The sequence below is a fragment of the Oreochromis aureus genome, linkage group 13 (genome assembly GCF_013358895.1).
Source record: "Oreochromis aureus strain Israel breed Guangdong linkage group 13, ZZ_aureus, whole genome shotgun sequence".
In the NCBI taxonomy this organism is placed as follows: domain Eukaryota; kingdom Metazoa; phylum Chordata; class Actinopteri; order Cichliformes; family Cichlidae; genus Oreochromis; species Oreochromis aureus.
This window is the reverse complement of record NC_052954.1, coordinates 12,716,919-12,742,668: the sequence shown is the minus strand read 5'-3', so window position 1 is coordinate 12,742,668 and position 25,750 is coordinate 12,716,919. Positions and strand designations below refer to the sequence as shown.

Genomic DNA, 25,750 nt, shown 5'->3' with positions numbered 1-25,750 from the left:
CCCCAGCCTATAAGGACATAATTAAATTCCAAAATAATATACTATGATATATACAAAAGCACGTTCAATGAAATGACTCATCCTCATCACATCCCTTCTCACTGTTACTATAAAAGAAATCTGTAGCTTATTTGCTCAAGCCGTGTTTACTCCAGACATGAGGAAAAGTGGGCTTAGAAAGTTTACAAGTGAGCCCTTAAGCACTTGCTAATGGTACAGCGGGACAATCCCGAGTCCTCGCTGACTTAACTAAACACAGATTCGGAAGTAAACAACGGCGCACTTTGGGTTTGGATCAATGGTAGATAGTAGCTGGACATAATTAACTTTCTTTGGATATAATGGAGCTCAGGCTGCTCTATGATTACCTTCACTGTGCTCACTTCCAAAGCACTGATCCCATCTGCACGTGCAAAGGATGCAGTGTTACAGGGAAAGAAAGGCAGGCTGCAGCGTGTCTGTCAGCCAAACAATGACAGTGCTGAGATGGCTGGGCAGCAAAAAAAGGTGTAAATGCTTCAGCCTTTGGACGGTGCCGAGCGGTGAGGCAAAAACACAGAGATGCCGAACTGATGGCTTCTTGATTCATTGATCCATGACCAGCTTGTATGGTTGATCGAGCACAGTTTACCCTGAAGCCTACAGTGCAAAGGTACACAAAGAAGGTGTTTTTTAATACAATTTGGTCATGCACTAATAACTACAAAACAACTTTAAAACATTTAGAGCTACACTCTATAAGTTGACACGCTTCAAAGATTAAAAATATACATACTGTATTCTGAACCAGTGCAGCGAAAATACAGCAGGAAACTGTTCTCTTTTATTTCTCGCTTCATAGTGAGTTTTCACAGGAAAATTGTCAACTCGTGACAATGATCCTGTCAGTGTCAAGTGGGAACATGATGTGAATCTGAGCTGAAGGTGCATGCAATCAGACGTCGGCTTATATTTATGTATGAGGCCTCCTGCTCAGGATTAGCTGAAATTATATCACTGGCCACTGAGCAACAGAGAGGCAAAGACAAAGGGAAGAAATTCACATCAGTGAGAAAAACTGACCTTTACATGACCTGCACACGGCTGACAGAATTCAAATGAGTGTAGGTGAGAAACATGTCAAGTAAACTCAAAAGCAAAATGCATTCCTGCTGCTCCACTGTACCTCCTCTGTACAGCTGCAGGCAGACTTCTTCTTGGATATATTCAGTTTTTTAAAGACATATGATATTGATTAAATTATCATGCTTGTGGTGGGTGAAATCAAGACTGCTGTGAAAAGCTGAGAAAGTCAGACTCGGACTCGGATTGACAGCCGGAGAATAAAGCTGTGGCTTCGTTCTTTGATCAAGTATCATCATAGAGCAGTAAATTCATAAATAGCAGCTTGTGGTATTACACTAGTTTACAGTCAAAATGCATTTGAAATGACTGTATATCAAGCATACAATAATCTGGCTTGAATGTTAAGAAAGGGGGTGGGCAGGCAGACTAATCTCAAGCAACTCCTGACTGACTGTAAAGGATGCCCATTCACACCCAGTTAGTCTAGCCAGTACCAGCCGCTTAAGCCAGTAAACACAGAAACCAACATGAGCATCTGAGAACACTCACTAACCCATCAATTGCTCATTTACACAGCTTAATGACTGCCTACAAAGACAAATACTCAGAACAAATTATTCCACAAGCCATAAAGTAAACAAAAGTAAAAAGTCCTACAAAAAGAAAACCCCTCCGCTTGACCTCAAGCATGACATCACCAAGTCCACAGAAGTCAGGAAATGGCAGGTAGGCTCCTTTCCTAACCTTTGACCTAAGTATGAGTAACAGTAAGTATGAACAAAGGAACAAACAGTATTGAAGCTTGCAGCATAATAAAAGAAACGTTGACAACATATGGCTGCGCATTTGTTTTAACCTGCTAAACTGCTTTCATGCAACAAAATGCTAACACAAACAAACCCGGGATGGTAAGTGAAGCGGTGTTACCTTAGCAATGGCAAATCAGAGCATGTGTGCAAAAAGCAATATGTTGTGATGTGTAAAATTAGCATGCACAAAGCAAGCAGTGAGTATGAAAGTGCTCACCCACTCGTCACATCAAGACTTACTAATTTTGGGTTACTGAACTGAAATTGATGGTTGGCTGTAGTTTGTATGTTATGCTGCTAGGTCAGTCCTGATGCCAAACGTTCTTCATTGACACTACAAATGACTAAAACACATTTTGAGCCCAGAATATTGGCAAGAAAAGCCCGAATGGGGGCAGGTGCTAATTTTCGAAGCGCCACTCTTCCTAAACTATTCATCCAATTTTGATTGCATCATCGACAAAGCAGCTTGTGTAAAAAGCGGTTGTCAAATTTCTTCTTTTACTTGGATGGATGTAGAGAAGGAAGACATGCAGAGAGTTGGTGTGACAAAAGAGGATCTTAGGGATGGGATGAGATGGAAGTAGATAATCCGCTGTGGCGACCCCCTAAAGAGAGCAGCCGAAAGAAGAATGTGCTGCTGAATGTACCGTCAATCACATTCAGCAGAACTTGCACTAGTAAATGCATGAACTGTTCACATTTACTCTATGGGTACCCTATGCAGACTGGAGGAGCCGGCCATCGAACCACCAAACTTCTGATTAGTAGAAGACCTGCGCTACCTGCTCTTCCTGATCTTGCAGCCACCTCAAGTGATGACACAACAGATCTACTTGCTTGACATCCCACCTAACACAACATCTTGATCTGGCCTGGCAGTCTGGGCTCTAAATAAAGTCAGTGCAATGTTTGTGATGGAATAACCCTACTATGCTTTCTAATATTTCAGAATACGTCTTCTCTAGCTATGTTGACATTTTTTTTGCTTTTACATAATGAACAAAGCTAAAATATTACTGCATGAAGTGAGCAGAAACAGATGAGAAGGTTACAATTTATGATTAAAACAAACTGAAACAGCATGCATAGGTGTAAAATGTAAAAAGTTAAATATCTTAAAATGCCCAATAAGCTATTTTAATTGTCCTACTTGGAGTCAGCTCATAAATATTTTAACTTCAAAGCAGATAACATCTAAAAAACTGTTAACCAGTGTTATTTACTGTAAAGCTAACACTTAGCCTGTCATTTTAAAGGAAAAACTTGTATATTTTGTCTGTCTGGTTGTCCTGTAGGAACAATCAATCAATCAAACACTGCATAAATAGTGGAAATTAACATACACCAGTTTAGTTCTACTACTAGACATAATGCTGCAAAAGTAAATACTGCCCCAAATTTACACTGTGAGCCACTAGGGTATCAAAAATCTTTCATTTTAACATGCAGCTTCTGTTTGAATGCAGGTTTTTATTTGACAATTTATAGTATCTAACATCCGCTTCCTTTAAAGCCTTGAACTTTGCTTTGATTACAATCCTTAGCCTGACATAATTACGATGATCTTATGAAATTTTTATTGTATTTAGCACAAGAGGCATGACATTATAAACCAAAGAGGCATTTTGATTGAATCCTGAGATGGGAGGAAAGAAAGTGATAAATAGAGGAAAATGTATTTGTGGTAATTTTGAGCATCATGTTTGATTTGAATATTTGAGCCTCAGCGCCGAGCAGCGTATAAGACATCATTCAAAATGCCTCGGGCCCTCTAAAGCCTGTGAATATTTCAGCGAGAGCTTAAGATATGTAGAGCATGCGTGCGTGGTGTTTAGCATTAGGAGTCATTTGCATTTTGGTGGGTTAAATTACAGGTGGTCATAAAGAAAGTGATCAAAGACATGAATAGGAGGATTCTGTCTGAATCTATCAAGCTGCTGTTTCATGGGGTATCTCAAAGAGAGAGAGCCTCTGAAATACTGAAGATAAAACGGCGCTAAAGGAACAAGCCAAGCCATATATCCTATGAAAGGTAAAACCGGGGCATACATGGATTTTCAAATATCCATACCCCGTGTCAAACTGTCTCAGTCGAGATTAGCAGCATATGGAGCTAGAAGGTTAGTATTATCAGTAATCCTAAAATATAGCTCGTGATTTGTACCGTAAGAACAGATGATTCCCAAGTGGCTGATCTAAACGAACAGTAAAACAATCAGCGAGCATTTTTCAAGAGACACTAATTTCCATTCACAAATCAACTTCAATAGCACATTTAATCAGGGAAAGGAAGGGGAGGGAGGGTGCTGGTCATGGAGAGTGAAAGCCAGCCTATGGTACCCTTCCAATGTAAGGCTACTAATTAAACATTTTTCCTTTCAAGGCGCCCTTCAACATTTCAAAAGCACCATATCAAAGTGGCTTCAAAGTCAAAACCCCACTCTGAATTTTGAGTTGACAGAACGGCAGGAATATGAAGACTGTATGCCCCCTGTCTTTGTGGCAGGACCAATGTGAAACTAAAATCACGTCAGCTGCAGCATGCATACTAATGGCCCGGTCACACTCAGGCTGCGTCCAGTTACAGGAGCCCCAAACCCACCCAAGTGCTTTCAACCAAGTTACTATACCACCGTCAACACAGGAATGATTGCTTGGTTGAAATCAACCCCTTTTGTTGCCCTGCATTATTTATAGCATTAAAGGGTCATCTACTGCGTGGCTGAACTGTGCACTGGTTTTTAAGGGAGTCAGTGTTACAAGATAAAACGCAGAAACAACAATAGCGTGTGGTCAGCGGGGCGGCAAAAATGTGGTTGATGTGAAAATAGAGATTACGCATAGCTGTGCACCAGCAGTCACCCAGAATCAAGGAGGGACTGTCACTGAAGGAGCTGACATCAGGAGCAGATAATAACTCGATATAGCATTTAGGCCATTCCCACAGTTAAAATATGACTAAGTAGTATTTTTCCAGCAAGGCAACCGTATTAAAGAAGCATCAAAGAAAGAAGCTTCACTTCTATATCCATTTTCCTTAAGATAATGAGATAAGTTTGTTTATATAAAATCACCTTTGGGAATTATTTAAGGCTTCTATGCTTAATTAAGAAGCTCTGTGATTCATTTTTGTTGGACTACGCTATTAAGTGTCTAAATGTATAAAATAGTAAAGCTAAGTGAAATATTACCCAGATGAATCAAGCAAAGAATCATAACATATGATAAAAGAGGCCGTAACCACATTCCCCACAGCAGTATATACAGAATAAAAACTAACATTCATTAAAAGACCCAACCTCATTAACTGCAAATCGAATTGCACACTCCGCCCTGGTGTAGCACTGACCCCTCGGAAGCACGGTAAATACATAATTATTATTGAATCACAGGGACACGTTTTCCAATTAGAAGAGTGAATGTTTGTCTTTTTTCCTGTGTACTTTACGACAACGCATTTGACGTAAGACGGGGTTAAGTCTGTTTCTTCTGATTTCTTCATTGGCCTTGTGCTTTAGGAATAATTACTCAAAGACTCGAAGCAAGCAGCATTTTTTGTTTTTTTTTCAGCTGGGATTTTAATGGACTTAATGAACTCCCTTTGTTAACAGAAGCTCAGGGTGCTCTGTGATTGCCTTCATCGTGCACAGTTCCGCAACACTTGATATCTCGTCTCATTTGCTCCAGTGAAACATAGTCTGTGTGAACTCCGGTGATGCAATATTGTGAAGGAATAAAAGACAGGCGGCAGCATGTTTGTGAGCCAAGGTAGACCGGAGCAAGATGAATAGGCATTAGAAAAAGATGCACAGCGGCAGACAGATAACCAGTACCCAGGATAACTGGAAAGATTTTTTGTTCTTTTTTTAGCCGTTTCCCTCTGCTGCCATGGATTGTGCTTGGGTAGGCTAAACATGCGACTGATCTATCTCCCCACTGAATGTGCAGGGATGAAATTGATATCGATCCCCTACATGGTGCTTGATAAATCGGCAAATAAATCCCACAAAAAAAAATAAGAATAATAATCTCAACATGTTAAAGTTTCCTTTAATGTATGCAGAGACTAAGCTATGAAATTGGCAGAAAATGAAATGCATAAAGCCTGTGCTTGATTAAACAGTTAATCCCAAAATTAATTTGCTCATTTGAGATCCATTTGCTAAAATCTAAGATTTCAATATCCCACATGCAGTCAGGGAATCCACAAGCAGCATATCAGTGCTTTGGTTTGAGTATGAAAACCTGTTTATCCATGTAGTTCATGGGCAGACTAGGCCCCAGCAGCGCACGCTCGTTTTAAGCTCCCACAACATTAAGTCATAAATCTGAGCTTGCCCAGAGGTAAGAGCAACCAACACTAATTAACAGCAGCGGTATGAGAGGTCAAGGCCTATGTCGTTTTAGCGTGAGAAAACATTATTTTTCAATTTATAGTATATGTACTGGCCTGGTACGCTTTAAGTAATAAAGCTTGCAGTAGTGAGGGCATGAACACTAATGTATTTGCTTTACTGTATACTAAAGGGTGCATGTCTCTAAAGTAAATTAATTCCAGCAGTATGAACATAAGTGCTTTCAAATGAGGTGGCTAAATTGTCCTTATAGAAATGACACCTTAGATACAAGAGCCACCTCGGGGAATGTCCATAAAGCCAGATTGCTGATACAAACTAACGCTCAATTTAGGCACACAGCTCAGAATCGGTTTTCAATGAATATGTCTAGCCCTTAAAAGGACTTTGGTCCAAGGACATAGTAAGCTCTGAGGAGGTCAGCTCTCCCTCTGTGCAGACCTGTGGGCCATTCTCTCACACTTTGATCTGGGCTCTGATGATGCTGTGGCAGGCACAGACTCAGGAGTCGAAGGATTAGGGACAGGAGGGACATGGAGAGTGACAGCTTGCTTTGTATTCATTTTATCCCTTATTTTGGGCATAACGTCAGACAGCATGCAAACCGATAGCTTCTCTAAGGTGTTTCTTTTTTTAGCTATCAAATCCTCAACCCCTTAAAAGAGAGATCAAAGGCGAGGCAGGCTCATTGATAACTGTATAATGGCTCACTTTGAGAGAACAGGCTTTTTGCTAAGATGGGCGCGTGGTGGAAACTGCAAACTATTAGTCATGCTGTCGGCTCATTTCCATATGTGTTTTATTGTCTCGTGAGCAAAGGCTACTGCACCTACTCGCATTTATTGCACTCGTGGTAGATCTAATGATATTCGTACCTACGGCAAAAACAAAGGGCCTTGTATCTCATTGTCTCTGTATGAAATACGTCTTGAAAGGTGACAACAATAATACACGTTTCATTTTATGCGTCTCTTTGATGAGCCTATAGCACCTCTGCTTGTCTGGAAACATGGAGCTACATAAAAGCACAGCTTTCTCAGAAATTACTGTTATTACTGGCTGAATAACAGTTCAATAATTCACAGAGCTTACACAAGATCTACAAATAGCATGTTCATGTAAGTGCTTTTTTTCATTTTTCTTTTCTTTTACAGTGTCAGCAGTGGCGATATGTGCTAGGCCAAATTCATAGTTAAACATGAAACTAAAATAACATTTTATTGCAAATTTCATTTCTTTAAAATGCCTTGAAAACTACTGCTATGGAATTCAACACAACTCCCTGCTAGCGATCTTGGCTATACCTTTATTTAGTTAATGACACTTTAAGATATAAGCCACAGTTTGAGTATAAAGTGATCACATTAATATTGTAGCATAACAGGCGTCATATTGCATTATGCATCAAGAAATGTTGCTCTCCTTTATTTGATGCCAGCTGCCAAAATAAAAAATCCAATAATGCTAAATAATATTAGCTTTCCTTGGAGCTTCTCTGTGAGATTATACACAAAGTCCCATCTGATATCACTGTGTGTTGTTAAAGCCACAGTAAAGAGAGTTTTACTATTGCCATTTCATTGTAATATTGAAAAGAAAGGTATTTTTAGTGGGACTACAATTTAGGTGGGGGACTCGTCCTGATCTCCCTGACTCTTGCTTTTTGAGAACTTTGCAGGATAGACACCGGGTGTTTTAGATGTAAACACGGCATGAAAGTGATTGTGGTGGAATGAACTGCACTGAGGATACCCTTCAGACCTTGTCTCATCCATTGTCCCCACATTTTTACTCATCTAAAACTGCACAGACACTGAACCCATCTGACATCTGAGCACAGAGGTGTCTTCTTGCCAACCTCGAGGGGAGAAGATAATAAACTTGTCACGTAGCGAACTTCCTTTATTCATGACAGGTACAGGGATATTGGGGATCAACAGATGTGAAAGAATCGGTAGGAGTGCTCCCGAAGGCTTGTTGCCATCTTCAAGTGGTCCTGTCACTTTTACACTAGTGCAGGATATGGATATAAAGTATGAGGCTATAAAAGCAGTGTTTTGAAACATTGGGGCGTTAGTGGATTTATTGAGTGTAAAAGCCTTTTGAAGGATTGCCTGTTCAAAGTATCTACCTTTAAATCCCAGAGGAGATTTATTTCACCAAGGATTCTGGCCTAATCAAAATCTGCCCACAGACAAGCTGGTTACAAGTTAGACAGCTTTCTACAAGCATGGTGACTCAGAGAAAATATACACTAACATACACATTCGGCACCGCAAATTATGGAGGGATATGAAGGAGTGAGGGGCTATTGTGTGACTGCATGAGGCGGTGGTCATCATTAAAGTGCTTAATAGACCATGACGCCTGTAGGACCTGACAGGCAAGCTGGGCAGAGTGGAGGTTCCAGAGAGAGGGTCACCTTCATGTAGAGACAGCTCTGTCACACTGGGGTCGTGAAGAGAGCCACTCTGCCACTGTGGCCTGGCTCAGACAATACATGTATACGGTCAGCCAAGCAGAACAACAAGTCCCCCGCCTCCTTCAGATTTCAACCAAAAAGAAACAGACCTGCAGAGAATTTAGGCCCTGGACAGAAATGCACTTCCAGCTGCTGCACAAGCTAACCGTGCAATTATTTATACCAGATATTGTGCAACAATATTGCTTAAAATAGTCTCCTAAATGGATTATAATCTACAATTTTTTACCTCAATAGATTTTAGATATCTAGGTAACTATCCACTACAAGTACAATTAGTACAAATAGTGACTAAAACTGCCAAACTGTGGTAATATCTTCTTGTTTGATTATACAGAGGTGGAGCATGGAGCTCATTTTAAGGTGGCTGGGTCAATGACACTCATTTCTGTCAGTGTAAAGAAGTTTAGCTACACACTGAATCCCTTAGATATCGTATTAGCGACAGGAATTTCAAATAGTACAACCCAGTTTTTCTACATGCTAAAGAAATGTTGCTGTAGTAAATGAAAGGCATCTGCCAGAACGACTCTTTGGGCTTAAATTGTAAGAAATAAATGTGTAAAGCTACAGAATCAGTTATGGTAGCTCACTCCGCAGACTGCCCTGTAATTATGAAACAGAAGGTTTTTCATAATAGAAATGTTTAAAGAAAATTACCCTTTTTATATTTAGTTTACTGTGAACACATTGTAAACAGACTCTTTACAGTAGATAATGAAAAGGCAGGAAACTCTCTCATTTTACTGTTTATGTATTACTACATTACTTATGTGTGGTATAAATGGCTATGGAGGTTATCTTGATCAGTAGGAAAAGCTGTAAAACATATTAAAATACACTCCAAAATTTATCCAAAGCCATCCAGTGGGCTAGATTATAGTCTTTGACAGGGCCAATTCTGGCCCCTGAGCCTTATGTTTGATGCTCCAGATATAGAGCAAAAGGCTAAAAATGGTGGTAAAACCTGCAGCACTAACATTAAGAGCAGTAGAGGACCTGCTGTCTAATGTATGTAGATTCTTGTTAATCACAGTAAAATCTCAGAGCTGCATCATAAAATGTTGCTGTCTTGGTCTGAGCACAGGTGCATCCTCAAATGAGGAGGAATAACGTCCAAAGCGAAAGAGAGAGGCCATGTTACTCAAGGTCACGGTGAATTGCAGAAGCATTGGCACTGCGGATTGATTAGGAGTACAGGGAGCAGCTGGCTGAGAGGAAACCGGAAGGTGACTGAAGGAATCACCAGGTGGCTCGTGTGAATTATTACACTATCCTCCCAACTCTGCCTGCCTTCATAGCACACAATGCTAGCGTGAAGTGATCTTGTCACATGCAGTTTGCATCTGGACTGATCTGATCTGATTTCCATGCAAGGTAACGTCTAATGATGCCGTGTACAATTTGATGAGAAACTAGATTTGTGTCTCTGGTTTGATTCGAACTATATGGATAACTTTTCCCCCCACAAATGGCCAGAGGATAATAAAGCTAATTACAGTTTTCTAAATGTGGAGTTCATCATGAATATTGATAAAGAATTAATTAGTTGCTAAAAGTGGAAAACCATTTTCTCCGCACCAAATACATCACATGTTTTTGGAGCAAAACTGCACAGGATCCCTCTAAAGGAAGTCTCATATTCGGCTACAAGAAATAATGTGACCAAACAATCCTGCCACTTGGGAAATATCATTTCTTTGAAAAACTAAAAGCGTGCATCTATTTTTAAATAATTTCTCTTAATCAGTAACTGGATGCAAGCACAAAAAATCCCACAGCGCACTGATTAGTATTTAGTGTGAATCATAACATGGATAAGAGACTATTATGTACTTCCTCGTGACTTAACCTCCTCCTGCAAGACTGGACTCATTTACAGTAGGAATTTAAAGCCATGATCGTCTTAATTAATCCCAAACAATATGTTGCGTATCCTTATCTCAACTCACTTCTTTTCCAATTTCATAATAGGGCCCTTTTACTGCATCAGTGTGTGGTTACTATACTGTAGCGTGCTCATTCTTTTAATTGCTCAGTGACTTTGCTGTGCTGAGTCCAGATAAAGGGAAGAGTTCCTGTAAGGGAAATTATCAGATGAAGTGCTTTCTCAATATCCCAATTGATCGGTGTCCTTTGTGCTCAGTGCTCTGCAGATCAAAAAGCGCCGTCCTCCTCTGTGCAACAAATACTGCGCGCACACACGCACGGATACACATATTCAACTCTGTCGAAGGAATAAGATAGTTGTTCAAAGTCACGCTACGCAAACACTGCGCTCTATTACACCTGATTAATCTTCTGTGACAATTTCTGGCATATCTAAAAATCTAAAAAAGATTTCTAATATGTCGTTCCATGTTCAACTTGTTACGGTTTTTGTTCTCCTACGACAGATCCTACAGAAAGAGCACCCAACATTTTATTCCTCGCATGTCGTCGTTACCGGGGGTTTATGGATGTGACATTTGACATTAAGCCGAGTAAGATTTGGAGGTTATCTGGCTTTCCAAGCTGTGAGTAAGAAGTCAAACCATGAAACACGATTCGCCCATGTGTTCTCTCTGGCAGGTAATTCATTCAGGAGATGGCACGGCGACTAAATCTTTGAGCTAACTACATCTATATGGAAAATCAGTGTATAGGTGCACTAATGGCTGTTTTAAATTTAAAACTGTCCTATGGTAAAGACACTTGTGGCATCATTCATAAAAGGCTACTGTGACATTTATGATGTTAAGGTCGCTGGATGACAATAAAAGGAAATTTTAATCTTTTAAATGACCCCATTTAAATTATTACTACAGTAGGCCTACTTCATAATGATTTAATGTTAACATGCTGTATAATTCTTAATTAACTTGGAGCAAGATAGAACGTGGACGGACTAGCTGCACGTTGAAAATCAGGTGTCAAATATTCAGCTGCTAAATGCCTTCGCTATCGAAAATTGAATCACCAAAATAATCAGAAAACACTCGTCCACAGAGAAATAGCCTGTTTCCAGCAGAGTGCAGATAATTCAGGTAAATGTTAGGAGTCAAGCAACAAGGCCATGCTTATAGTTTCCTTTTTCTTTTTTTCAAATATTACTAAACGGTAAGATAATTTAAAGTAAAGCTGAATTCTCTGTCCAAACACAAATGTCACTGATAGTAGACAGGAAGTTAAAAAAACAACAACAACAAACATTTGCTGGGGCAGAAATAAGTATTTTACATCTCCGTGGAAATCTTCAGCATCAAAGCAATACAATTCTGCAGCGTGAGACCCAATATATTTCTCTCATAAACCTGTGAAAGGTGCTGCATTGCCTCCTGAATTGCTGAGTAGGATCAATCTGAGCCAGTTTAACATCGTGAGTCAATCAGCTCAGGCCAGGCACAGCGCATCAGCCCTCGTTAGCGATGACCTTGGGAGATAATCATGGCACTAAACCGGATATATGTGTGGGGTAATAGCACTGTAATTAACAAAATATGTAGCAGAGTAAAAACACTGGCCTGTCTGCCTATGCGCACAATGATTCCCCCGCTCAAGCCTGCAGGTGGAAGGCTGCGGATTTGATAATAAACTGATGAGTGGGCAAGACTTTGTCCCTGTGCATGTTTGTGGATAAATCACCGATTTTGCATTGAGCGTCCTGATATTCTCATAAGCTAGAATAAATATGGTCTGGACAAATGGTCATCTCATCATGTTTGGTTCCAAGTTTGCTTTCGCCAAATCGAACATCAATGAGCACAATATGTACGGCGCTGATAAGCAGTATAATCTACATTTCTGACTGTATAGCCAGGATGAAGATATGTAGTTATTCATATCTAAAATGCACAAAACACTACACAGACTCCCAAGGCTTCCAGTACCTGTCAGCTCTCTATGTTAAGCATTCTCTTTGATAAAACACATGGGAACCGATGCATAAACAAAGAGTTGTGCTTAGTATATTTTAGCTTCTAAATTTTAAGCATGTTTTATGGGAGGGGGGAATGCATGCTATTAAAAATACAGAAGAAAACACACAGTGATGATATTATGATTTAAGTCCCTGTATGTGCTCAACAAGACATAACTTACTAAAAAGTAAGTAAAATAAAATATCAGAGCCTAATTAAGTCAGAAAGGAGGAAATATCAACGACAAGATGAAGTTTAAGAGGATTGAAAGGCACTATCTCTTTTTCCAAAGGGGATTTAAGAGGATCAAAGGGGTGGCTTTGTTTTCTTCTTCTTTCTCTCTCTCTCTTTTTTAAACAAACCCATTCTCTCATTAATAAACCAATTACTACACAGTCTGCTTGTCATTTCAATTTATGTGTTCCTGTGATATATATTTTTACAGTACTTCTAAAATGCAACACCAACTTTGAGTTATGGACTTTCCTGTTGCACAGCATACAATAAAGGGTGGAACAATCAGGAAAACCCTTCGCCAGACTACTAACGTGATGTTCGTACAGTGCATAATGCTGTGTCTTGAGATATTGATCCAGTATAAAAGAAACTAACAGAACAATAAACTTTTGCAACATCCATATTAACCTGATATGCTATCTGTTTTTTTTTTTGCCTTGAAAAGATGCCATGTGTAGTGAAATAAATGTCCCCAATGTGCCGACCCAGTGCTATAGAGACCTTGTACTCCAACCAAACACGTCTGTAAGTCCAGGGACTATGATTGAAGGATAATTGGGTGCAAGCTTGTTGAAATGGAACCCTGTGATAGACCAGGAAATTCCAGTTTCATGGACACGGCCCTGGCAAGGTCACAACTGGGTTCGACACCTGGCTTCATAAACGCCCCAAATGAAAACACCTCGAGGGAGCGTTTTGAGGCTAACTAGATTCAACACTGGAGTAAAGCTGGCTTTCACACCCGTGCTAAAGCTACTAACATTGCTAATAGATCACATGTTCACAATGACTTCATTCCGCATGTGTTTTTTTTAAATACAAAAAAAGCATTTTAAATGCTGTGCTTTAAAAGATTAAATATTCTCAGTGCCCTACATGGGAAAAACAAACAAAAAACATGAAATGTATTTTCTGATACAGACTCGTGTTAAATGTCTTGGCTTTTAGGTTTAAGTGCATCCATCTGCGAGTGCTAAATTGAAACTGTTCCTATGCATATCACGATCACAGATGCACCATCTGGATTTCTGGATTGGTGGTAAAAGATTAGCTGCTGATTTGCACATGATACAAAGGTTTTCTGTGATTCTTCCTTTGTGTACTCTGTTTGAACAGACTCGCCCACAGGCATCATCTCCAATTGAAATCGTAAATTGTATTGAGTATTTCTCATTTATCTATTTACTGGCAATAAATTGTCATGGGATCAAACCGCCGGCCATGCAATTTGTGGAGTACCCGCTCTGCCACCCGAGCCATGACTGAATAAACCCAGGCAACATCAGCTTCTACCTGAGGGGACGCTTTTGCATCTGTAATAAGATGACCAGGAGTGTTAGAGGCGTCTCTGTTTTCACATACACACACACACACGGCACAGGCGCTGTTGGCTGGACTGATTCTGCACGGTAATTATCTATAATGATGTAAACAAGAACTCATTCCACTGAGTTTGCTGCCGATGAACACCAATCTGTTACAGTATCCGTGAGACTGCTGAGATTTACTCAGCTGAAGAGTAACTGTCAGGCTATGAGAAAAGCCTTTGTATGTACAATAATGTATCTCACATCCCTCCTCCATGCTCAGTTCCTTTGATCAAAGCAGAAGCATTTATCAGATGGTGGAGGAAATGTTTGATGACACAGGTATTTCAGACTCGAGCACGACTCGAAACAGATGGGAGCCTACTGGTGGAAAAACAAGCTTTGAGCAAGGACCAGAATATTTTTGTCTGTACTGGTTCAGGCTGAGGAGATCTCAAAGCAAACAAATGCCACCGTCCACGTATCGTCTGTTCGAGAGTTTTTCTTTTGTCAGAAACAATGTGATTCAAAAGAAGCCTCCTTCAGGCAAATGACTTGGGACTTTCTTTGAAAATCAGCATTGTTCCAAATGACCCGTTCCAAAACTGCACTTTAGCTGAACGAGACACCGCTAATCAGACCTAATTATCGCTATTATTCTGTTGGGTTGATCTCTAAGCTCGTAGCCTGTTTAAACTCTCTGTATTCTCTGAAAGTCAAAGCACAGGTAAGGAGCGACTCACTTTCTCATTCCTGTTGTGAAGCGGCGATAAAGGTAGACAGAAATGCCTTTTGTTCTCCGGCGTTGCCCACATTCTTCAGGTATGTTTAATTAATGCATGCTTATTGTGGTGTTCGTTCTCATGGCGTCTGGTGGGAACGACATCTGTTCAATCAACAACTTCCTCTGACAGTCCCTCAGTTGGGTGCGAGCTGTCGCTTCTATTCTCAGATGGTACCACAGAGAGATAGGAGCTTCATAGAAATTCAGGAGACTCCTCACAGTCAGGTACAGCAGAAGAGAAAAAGATGAAGTAAAACTAGCCTGAGAGCTGAGTGGGTCTTATACTACTTGACTATGCTTTAGTACTTAAATTATGGGAAGAGCTTTTATTATTGTCAGGGAACATTAACATATCATGCAATTGCTGCCATTTTCCTCACAGAATAACTAGATGGAGTAGCCTTTAGTGGAAGACAGAGAGTGTTTCTGGTGATTGATGTGGGCTCACTCTGCTTGTAATCAAGACACTAGCATGTTCGTATCAGCCCTCTGCACATAGACACTCTGGAGATTACCTCTTCTATACCCATCAGCTGTGATTGCCCCTCTCAAGGTGTGCAGAAATGTCACATTTTACATATCCTAACATTTCACCTCACATAAAGTTCTGAAGTTTTCCCCGAGTGAAGGGGTGTCACGGGAAGGTGATACGGCAGGGCTTTGACTTCTCCTTGCACCTGAAGCTCCTCCTTCCCCCTGTGGTTGACTCCTTCTGTATTAGGTTGCTCAGGTAATTGGGGTTCCAGTGGTCATTAACTCCGACTAGGTGGCATACCACGGCAACCACTATCACTATAATTGGATCTAATTGGCCCAGTGTTGCCAATGATTTGGATCAGACAAATAGAAATGACTAATTTAAATGTCGGTGTGACCTTTTGAAAGCTTCAGACTAATTAACTTTTGTCGATGCAAGCAGGTAATGTAGTGTATGTGGAAGTGTGCTCCTAGCAATGATTGGTTACAGAAGGGGTCTGTGTTATAATCACATACTGTGGCTAATTTAAGGACAACACTCTATAAATGTATTTACAGTACACTACAGTTTCTCCATAATGCCTAGGTGTCTCGATTTATTCTAGATTTTTCATTACACTAATACTGATTAAAAAAAGCTAGATTGCTCACATATTAACAAAACAAACCAAAGCCAAGCTGAAAAATAAAGCACGGTGTCTGCACAGATCATTATAATAATCCCAACTGGAAAGCTAAATTTACAAAAACAAATTTCTGCTGACATCGAGAAAATGAAAATGGACTGCAAATATGGTTAGCTGTGGACAAAAAAATATTTACAAGTCATTAAAAAAATAATTTCAAGATGCGATTAAAAACGTCTGGGACTTGGTCCATAAAAATCATTAAAAAACATCTTATTTAAATTTGGTCGATGTCCCTTTTAGGGCCCACTTCTCATGTACCTCTGGACTTCAGCGCGACTGCTATTTTTGGATCACTCCACTGAAGTCCTAATCCGGCCCTTTGCTCTTGTGCTGCTGCAGTGTGCTAAGGATCTTTTCCATGGTATCAAACCAGTAACCCTTCATGGCAATTTTCATTTTGGGAAGATGGATGAACATTTGGATGCTCTCACCCAGAGGAACTGCAAGCTAGTTCCTGGTGGCAACTTTGACTGCACTAATAATTTAAAAACTATGGAGTTCTGATGAGGTCAAGGTCTCATCATCAGACATTATCCTGCATACAAAAGTCAATCTGAAAAGGAGATTTTTATTTGCTTTGTGCACATTTTACATTCATAGTGAAATTGCAGAAAGGCTAGCAATCTGAAAATATCTGTAATGCTAAAAATGCACGAGGAGATAATCTTGAAGGGCAAACTTTTTATTACACCTAATAGTTATAGTACAATCTCCTGTTTTTGGAAACAGGTATCTGGTCAAACTACAGCTACTTCCAAAGTACACAGAGAAGCACAAACAAAGAGGTTGAAGCTCCAACAACATCTGTTGTATGAAGAACAACATCATTGCTCGTTTTGGCGTTCAGCCTGCGTAAGGGTCAGCAAAAATTATATGAACCAATCGTATACATCCAGTATACATATCCACCAATTTCACATATGAGTGGACTGGTCTGCAATAAATTTAAATGCAATAGATTTTTACTGCAAAGTAAAGTAATAAAGTTGTACAACAAAAAAGGTACCCTTTGTTAATCACACAGTTACTATGTATCCCTATGACATATATGGGGGTTTATATTTATAACTACAATAACATTAACTAAATGCAATACCAGGTGATGAAGGTACAAAAACAACTGTATTTTGCAAGCAGATAAGCAGGAAACATCTTAAAAAACAGAAAGGGGAGAGAAGTAGACAGAGGAATGGTTTGTGCGTGACCTGCTCAGTGCATAAATGAAAATTAATTAATCACTTGGGAAGTGGGTACACCAAAATGGAAAAGGATGAAGTACAAAGTCGTTAAGTTTGATATGGCAATATTTAGACACATAAATAAGAACAAAGACTCTCTAGTGCACTTAAATGCAGTAGTAAAAAACACATTTTCAATATCACCGGTGACCCACATTAAGAAAGATGGAACAGTAAAAGTTATTTACTGCATATTTTATATCATTCTTGAGAGCCGATAGGATGCTGTTAAAACTCGAAGGCCAAAACTGAACATAAGTCGAGGTTAAATTCAACTTCTCACTCAAATCCCAGAGTGTCTCTATCTTGACGCCACCTTGGGGGCAAGTTCACTATAATACAAGGGTTTGTTTTGTCACTGTCATGTCAAACACATTATCCAGTAGGAGCTATCAGCTGCCATCTTCCAGCCGAGTGTGCATGTTTATAAGATATTGTTTGTGGGAATGCATTTTGGGAACGCTCTCGGGCAAAATGAATGAAAGCTAATGCTCCTAGCAGCCTTGGAAGAAGCCCACAGAGAAAGGGGGGAGCTAATCCTATCATTCTACACCATTCATCTGCAATCCACTTGGCTTTCAGCATTTTTCTCAACGGGCAATTTGTGGCTTCCCTGCTGGATCTCCTCGAAGCCTGTGTTATGACTGCTAAACACTTCCAGGCCGCATGGGAGTCAGAGAGGAGGCCACTAAATACAGTCTGCGACCCTGTCACTGTCCGCACTGGCAGCTGCCAACCCACGATATGCTGCCAGAAATAGCTTAATGACAAACAGTTTCACAAGCCATCAAATTGTGGCCCGTCAAAGTCAAATTGTGAACAAAAAAAAGGCACGCAATAGCCACAAAATCATTAGTCAACAAGTAAAACGCTCCCTCTATCTCATGTACCATGAAGTCAAATCTTAGTTCTAATATCTTAACAAGACACTCTCCAAAAGTATAATACAAATAAAGACTTGGGTATTTTTTTATTTTAAAAGTCATACTGTAATATAAGTGGTTAATATAGTTTCTGAGCTTGAATCTGAATGACTTCCAGATGGTGGCGTCTCCCTCCATATCTCTTTCTGCCTGATAGACGCTATACTTGCTTCCAGGGACGAATCTGAGCAGCTGTCCATGACTAACTATAATGGGGGACCTGTATTACCGTCTCCTCAGTTCAGGCTTTTCGGCTCTTTGGAGACAAGCCCCCATATACATGTAAAGCACACACACTCCCAAGTGTATTAATAAAATATAAATGCGCACAGGCGAATGACGTTACTTTTATCAAGTAATGAAAACCTTAACTTGAAGAAATACCCTTTTAGTTATGAACTTCATTAGCAATGTTTTTGGCTGCAAAAGAACTGCATGTCCTATGATTTGTTGGGACCTCTGCACACAGACCCATTATAGAAAATCCTTATTTGTCTGATTTCCTTTAAGAAACACTGCTTTATATATGAAAGAAACCTTTATCAGAGCCATTTAATATGTCCTGGCTTAAGCATGGAGCTAAATGCCTGCTAGAATATTTTTGCTCTAGAAGGGCAGTTAGTGTTATTATCACTTATTACTACATAACTACAATCAATCTTTAAACAAGTCCAATATTTCCTCTTTGGGTCTTCACCTGAGTCTCCTTTGGAAACAAACAACATAGTGTAGTGTAACAAGCAATGAGCAGAGGAGGGGGCTGTTTGACAACGTGCTGCTCAATAGTCTAGAGCTGCAACTTTCCTGCAAAGCTCCCATAGCTCCCCTGTGTGTTGCTGGAACGCTGGCATCCTGGCTGTGGGCTATGGTCAGTCAGAGCCCAGGGAGCTGTGACAGCCTGCTGCTCTTTCAGCCGCAGAAAAAAAAGCCAAAAAAAAAAAGCACTGAAGCATGAGAGTCCTCTAGGCAGAGAAGAACTGAGCAAAGATGCTGCAGTAACACGGGCACACTCACATATGCCTGAGGATGACGCACGTAAAAGGCAAAGTTTATGTGTGCACAAACACATGCTTTCACTATCCTGCGTGCACTGCAGTCAAATGATTTGGAAAAACACGCTTCAACGGCACATCGTCCAGCCTGCTATTTATCCAGAGAACAAGACAAAATGCAAAATCGGTCAAGCGGTAAAAGTATTCTACTGTATATCCTACAAGTGTTGCAGGACATTTAACCCATACAAATATTACGCTGGAAATTTACCCCAAAAAATGAGAAACATTTCTGCAACCCATCCAGGAACTGCCTGAGGTTTTCTAAAAGTCACACTTTCGATCTTCTTCACTTCCATTCCAGCAGAGCTGCAAATCAGCGCAGCACAGTGTAGGAGAAGGAATGCTCTTCTATCTAATTTCTAACCACTGGAGTACTAGTAAGCACGCACTCACACACTGAGCTGCCCTAAGGTAAAGGAAATGCATTTTCAGTCCTGAAATTTAGTGGTACTCTCTGTAAACTCCCCATCTTGACATGCTACTTGCACAAGAAGTTTTTGATATGATGACTGTGGTAACCATACAGTTTTGGAGCCTGAAGGGTGCCTTTGAGCTTAAAGAAATGGGGATTAGCGACCAATCGGTTCTCCTTTCATGCTCAAGTTTATCTTGTGTTAGGCTTTGTTTTGACTCCTATTCCTCTGTAATGCCCTGGAATCCCCTTTAGGGAGGCAGCCATCTACGATTCCCTGTTGTCCTGCCTTCCTTTGCCCACTTTACAGACCCACTTGGCAGCGGGCCTGTCGTCAGTGGGATCTCTCAAACAGCAAACCTCATAGTGAGACCCTTTCAGAGAGGCTGAAATGAGCTTAGTGCTGAACAGCTAACCAGAAACTTAGACACATTGTGTTGTGCACCAAGAGCCTGTGAGATAGTCGGTTAAGAAAGAATTAGCAGAGAACCCTTTCAGCCTCTCTTCAAGTGTGTCTTGCATATCAAGGCAAGCTGGAGTAAAACTAAATCAGGGCCACAGCCTTGCTTAAAGAAAGAAACAGCTATTTCCTTTTCGGTTTTGGTAAAAAAGGCTGTCTATTGTCCTTGCAGCAAGGAGAGACCAAATGGACTGTGGCTAAGATAATGTAATGTTCATCCTACAAGGCCAGCCAATCAAAGAAAACCACTGTTTTCACTGAAGGCCTGCTCAACTCACAGCAGCTGTGTAAATATATTAGACAGAATCCTGCCTGCTCCTAGTAAAAACAGAAACTCTGTTTCTTATAAATATATGGATTATTGTATAAATAAATCAAGAGATAGACCTAATCTAAACAAATCTCTGGAATGTGCAAAAAAAACAAGAATTTTGTGGTTTGTGGATAAAAGCACGTAAGCAAGGTGGTGTGTCCCTGTGAGGAGGCCCGAGATGCCAAGTGATTTTGCCGAGGTGCTCCCTTTGTCAGGGAGTTCTTGAGCAGAACACAGTGTAATTGTGTAATATTCTAATGCAATGTCACGCTTGTGACTCATCTTTAGTGGATGTAACTATTTGAGAAGTTGGAGAATACTTGCCGCTCATTCTCATATAACTTCGAAGCGGCGAAACCTAACTACTTCAGACATTTGGCTTCACAATCCATTTAATTGCAACATAGAGGTGTCTGTTGCGCTCACAATAAGTCATCAACAGAGCAGGAATTTGTCATCATCGTCTTTAATGAAACCGGCACTCATGTATGTCTCATTTTTCTTCCATCGATTGACCTCTGATGAGGCTGCAGGCTAGTACACTGACACAGAAAGTGGGATTTGTGGCTATTTGGTGTGACACTGTTTTGTTTACCCTCTGTGGGCAGGGCAAATCCATATATCACACAGCCCAGCCTGAAACATACAGTCCGCGCATGGCTAGAAGCTTAGATAGTGTGTGAATGATCATCTGCCAGCTGTGGATTGTGTGGGCATTGTCTCATCTAAAGCCCTTATGATTCAGTCGCATGCACCGTACCCATTGTTCTTCTGGTGTTTTAAAGAAGAAAATTCAGCTTGAAGAGGTGGCACAGATGTGTCCAAGAAACATCACAAATTACTTCTTGGTGCGAGAGACTTAATTTCTTGAAAACAAAAATGACACATCACAAATCTACACCAAAGCCTTTGTAGAATTTGAGAAAGGGCAGAGTTTTTTAACCTTAAAGTGGGTTGCCAAACAAAAAAAAAGGAAAATAACAGCATGGTTATTCACAGTCGTAAAATAGAGAGGTGGGTACAAAGGCCTGCCTTTCATTTAATCACAACCCAAAGTAGTCTACATGAAAAGCCTTCATTTGACAAACATGAAACATTACCATTTTGTTGTGTTCTCTGTTGCTTTTGTTTAAATAAAGAAGATTAAGGCTTTTCAGAACTGTATCTAAAATGAAAGATGCTAAATCCTTTTGTTCCCGTACCTTTTCCAAATTTCCAAAATTTTCAAACACAGCTTTTCTCACTGAAGGCTTACTCGCTGTTAAACAAAAACACCAAAAGCATATAATTTGTGTGTTTTAAACTGCTCTGAACAGAGTCCAGTTTTTCCTCAGCCTGGCAGTGCACTGTACTCACCACAGTCTTCAAGTCATGCTCCTTCATCAGGTCGAGGGAGTTCTGGTAGCAGGAGGTGAGGTCATTGGTCTCTGTAGGGCCCACATGACCTCTGGCCACCGGCCCCACGGTGTGGATCACATCTGTCGGAAAGGGACAAACACAAGCTCGTTTGAGCACGGCCTACTTTTAGCAAGGATAAATGTTTGAAGCTCCGTGCTGGTAAGTGCAAGGCTATAAAAACAATCTGCAAAATCATCATCAACACACAACGTGAGAAAGTTTGTCTTCACAATGAGACAATGAAGAAGGCAAGATGAACCCGCTACCTAAGTCAGTGCATTTATTTAGTAAATGAAGCGGCAGCTTAGATAGAAAATCAATTACAAGATTCTTTTATGCTATCCACTCAAATATTCATATCTCTCCCTGTACTCTCTTTCCCTTCGCATAGTAATGTCTTTACCTGTCAATCACTGGTCTCCTTGTCTGGCCCGGCCAGACCGAAGAATGCAACTTCTTAAATGAATCATAGGCGCGATGACAGGAAAGTAGAAAAGAATCGACTCAGTGACTTGACAGAAACATAATCTTCTGCATTCTGCGTGGCTACCCTTGGCCTTCTCAATGTTGGACAGGCCAGGTCAGCATCAATATACAGGATGTTACTCTGCAACGCCCACATAGCATACCGGGTAGATCGCAAAGACTAACTACGAAGAAAAATAATTTATGCAAAAACCAAAAGTCTGCAACAAAAATGATTATATACATGATGATTCACCAAAAGTCATGATGCCATTCTTCTGTTTATTCAAACCCAGACAGTACTAATATTTCACTATATCCAGCAGTGCCGGCCAGTAAATTTTCATTTTTAAGCAAATTAAATATAGATCATTTCTGACCCTTAGATTTGGAATTTAATGCAGCAAATTCTCATTACTAAAATATTAAACCCTCTTGAAGGATCCAGAGCTGGTTCATGTAAGGACTTGCAAATAAATGGCAGTGCAGCCAGCGTTTTATACCGCAGTCTCCTCATATGTTTTCTTACATGTGACCTCAATTATTTGATATGAAACACTCAGCCTCATTTTCCTCCTGAATAAATATCAGCTACATTCCTAATCTACTCTGCCATAAATAATTTTTGGATAAAATTTGATTCTTGGTTCACTCTCAAAGCACATTGTTAAACCACAGCTCATAAAGGAGCATTTTTACAACAGAAGGCAGTAAAATTATGACATGCATATATTTATGGGGCATATTCATGGGATGGGAGTCATCACCCTGGCAAGTTAGCAAAAAGGAAAACGTTTTGGTTTTTTCCCCTAAAGGTGTAGTTTTGGTTGTGAAAAGATCTACAGCAGTGGTTCTCAGACATTTTTCTGGCATGGGCCACTGCAGAAGTCAGGGAAAAAGTTCACACCCTACACCACACAAGTTTGAGAACCACTGGTTTACTGTAACTCCTATTTTTGTACTAAATACTGAAGACAAAAGAATGAACTAAAACAAAGTAAACAATAGCTAACAAGTAGAATATGTCAGAAAATACCAGAAAGGATATGAACCCCATACGGAAAGTGTAGCATATCAGTCACACCGCCCACAAATCGACTTTCAAGTCACAATTTGTTGAGATGAAAGCAAAGAGTAGCTATTACACATGATAATAAAAAGCAGGGACCTTTATCATCAAGAAGAGTTTTCTAATGTTGCTTAAGGGGTAATATTTAGTTTTTGGGAGAGGTACGAAACAAGGGGCCTGGTTGATCCCAATGCTAAACCGAGGTTGGGTTGTAATGAGAATAGAACTGTCTGAAGTATTGCCTTTTTCCAGAATAGCAGACTGAAAATTGCATAGCACAATGTGGTTATAATGGGACACGTGGTAAGTTGTTTTTCGTGCATAATTCATGAAGTTCTTCACTACAAGAACGGCCACATGCCAATTAGAGTGTTGGCAATCGCCAAAAACCAGACTACTGGTGAATTCATGAAAATTTAAGCAGTTCTTATTTCACCAGTACGGATGCCTCCACTTGTATCCTCAACTCTTCCACATCAAATAAATATTTATACAACTGTGTTTCTGCAAGGTGAAAGACATGTTTCACTTTGTAACTAAGGAGGGTTATTACAGGAAGGACAGTTTGTTACTGTAGAGCTCAGAGAGACTCTGGCAGCTACTTCACCATCTCAGTAAACTTCAACACAAATGACCTTTCTACCCCCGATTTACAAGGACCTGAATGCTCCATTCAAAGGAAAACCCAGTATTTCTTTAAATTCAAGGAAATCCAAGAATTAAATCCAAGTATTTGCAACAAGGTGATAAACTCCATCAAGCTAATATCACTAAAAATATAGGCTCATGACTCAACATCCATGTGTTGAATCATACTTTTTAAAAGGCTTTTGAGTGCACAGTGGGGGTGTGAAGTCAATCCTTCTGCACAGACTCGCTGACGTACAAAAGAATTATGTCAGCAACAAAAACAAATATAACCTTGTTAGTATGGCGTTTTAGCTATGGACAGCTTAACCTTGTCTAAAAGACAGAAGTCTCTCTTTGCATAAAAAGTTATTTTTCTAATGCTTTTGAATGATGTTTTTCCAACACCTAAATTGCACACAGATGCTCTTCGCAATAAGAGCTTGAAAAGCTCTGACGGGTCATTATTAACATTCTTCATCATTTTTCCTTTTCTCTCCTGGTAAAACCCTCAGCTTTTATCATTAACTGCACCCATTAGCTTACAAACGAATCAGTGTTTTTCCTTTTTCCCCTTTGTAAGAATACTGACACATGTAGACCATTATCTCAGTGCTGCCTTTCTTCAAGAGGCAAATAAATTTCTATCTTTACAGGGCTGAAGAGATTGCTGGTGGTTGTCTTGTGCCGGGGAAAACAGAGTTAAATGTTTTCATGAAATACATTTAAAGGTTGCTTTCTTTATATTAGACAAGCCAGCAGAGTTTAATCTATGAGCATACGGAAAGTCTTTAGAAATTTCACAGATGTCTTCTTTAGCTTTATCACTCATACAACAACAAAACCCATGCACACGCTTTTGCCTTGAGTTTCCATTTTCAGCAAAGATTTTTTCTTCTTTTTGGCAAATTTTTGATGGACTGGATTTGTTCATCTTGGTCTTGATGGTTGCTCGGGGCTATAACGTCAGTGACATGATTGCACCAGCAAAGATTGATGACTGCCATTCAAACTGTGTGCTCTCTCCCCATGAGACTACAGACTCCTCAAAGAAAAACAAAAGCAATCCCAAGGTTTGTTCCTTTTCCTGTGAGACTCAAAGAACATTTATGCGTTAAACCTGCGGTCGCTGGACAGCATTAAACACCACAACCGGACCTCAAGATCTGATCTGTTGTTCTGTGATGATAATACCGGGGTACATTATTTTTTGGTTCTTTTTCCTCAAGCCTAAACAATTTACTTGATGTTTATCTTGTCTATTATGATTACTCGGTGTGGGCAGGTTTACTCCAAAATGCCTAACCATTAATTCTAAGTGGGTGTCTTGATTGCTGAAACTGGTAAGTCCTCCACTATAAATTAAGGAAACATGTCACATTATGTTGCCTGTTGTACTGCGGATGTGGCACAATTATCATACATTTCCCCCCAATCAGTTCTTAGCAGTCAATAAAAAAAGAAGTGAAATGGGAAAACGCACAGCAAGCCAAGAGAGTAGAAAAAGAAAAATTCTACTTAAGAAAAAATAAAGAGTTGCTCTTGGTCTTTTTGTTGTTGTTATAGCCCAATCAACACTGAAAATTACAACAAAAATGCATTATTGGATAAAAAAAATATAATTTCTGCCTGAATAACCCGAGAAATTGTGCTGTGATTCACATTTTCCTTTGCAAGGGAGAC

The 25,750-nt window shown here is 40.0% G+C and overlaps 1 protein-coding gene across 1 annotated transcript in view; it reads right to left on the bottom strand.

Annotated features, from left to right (window-relative positions):
• Positions 1-25,750, bottom strand: part of macrod2 (mono-ADP ribosylhydrolase 2) — a 397,426-nt gene that overhangs the window by 105,356 nt on the left and 266,320 nt on the right. Inside the window, exon 6 of the mRNA XM_031737688.2 lies at positions 21,865-21,986. Within this exon, the coding sequence (XP_031593548.1) occupies positions 21,865-21,986 (122 nt within the window). The remainder of the gene's footprint in view (positions 1-21,864; positions 21,987-25,750) is intronic.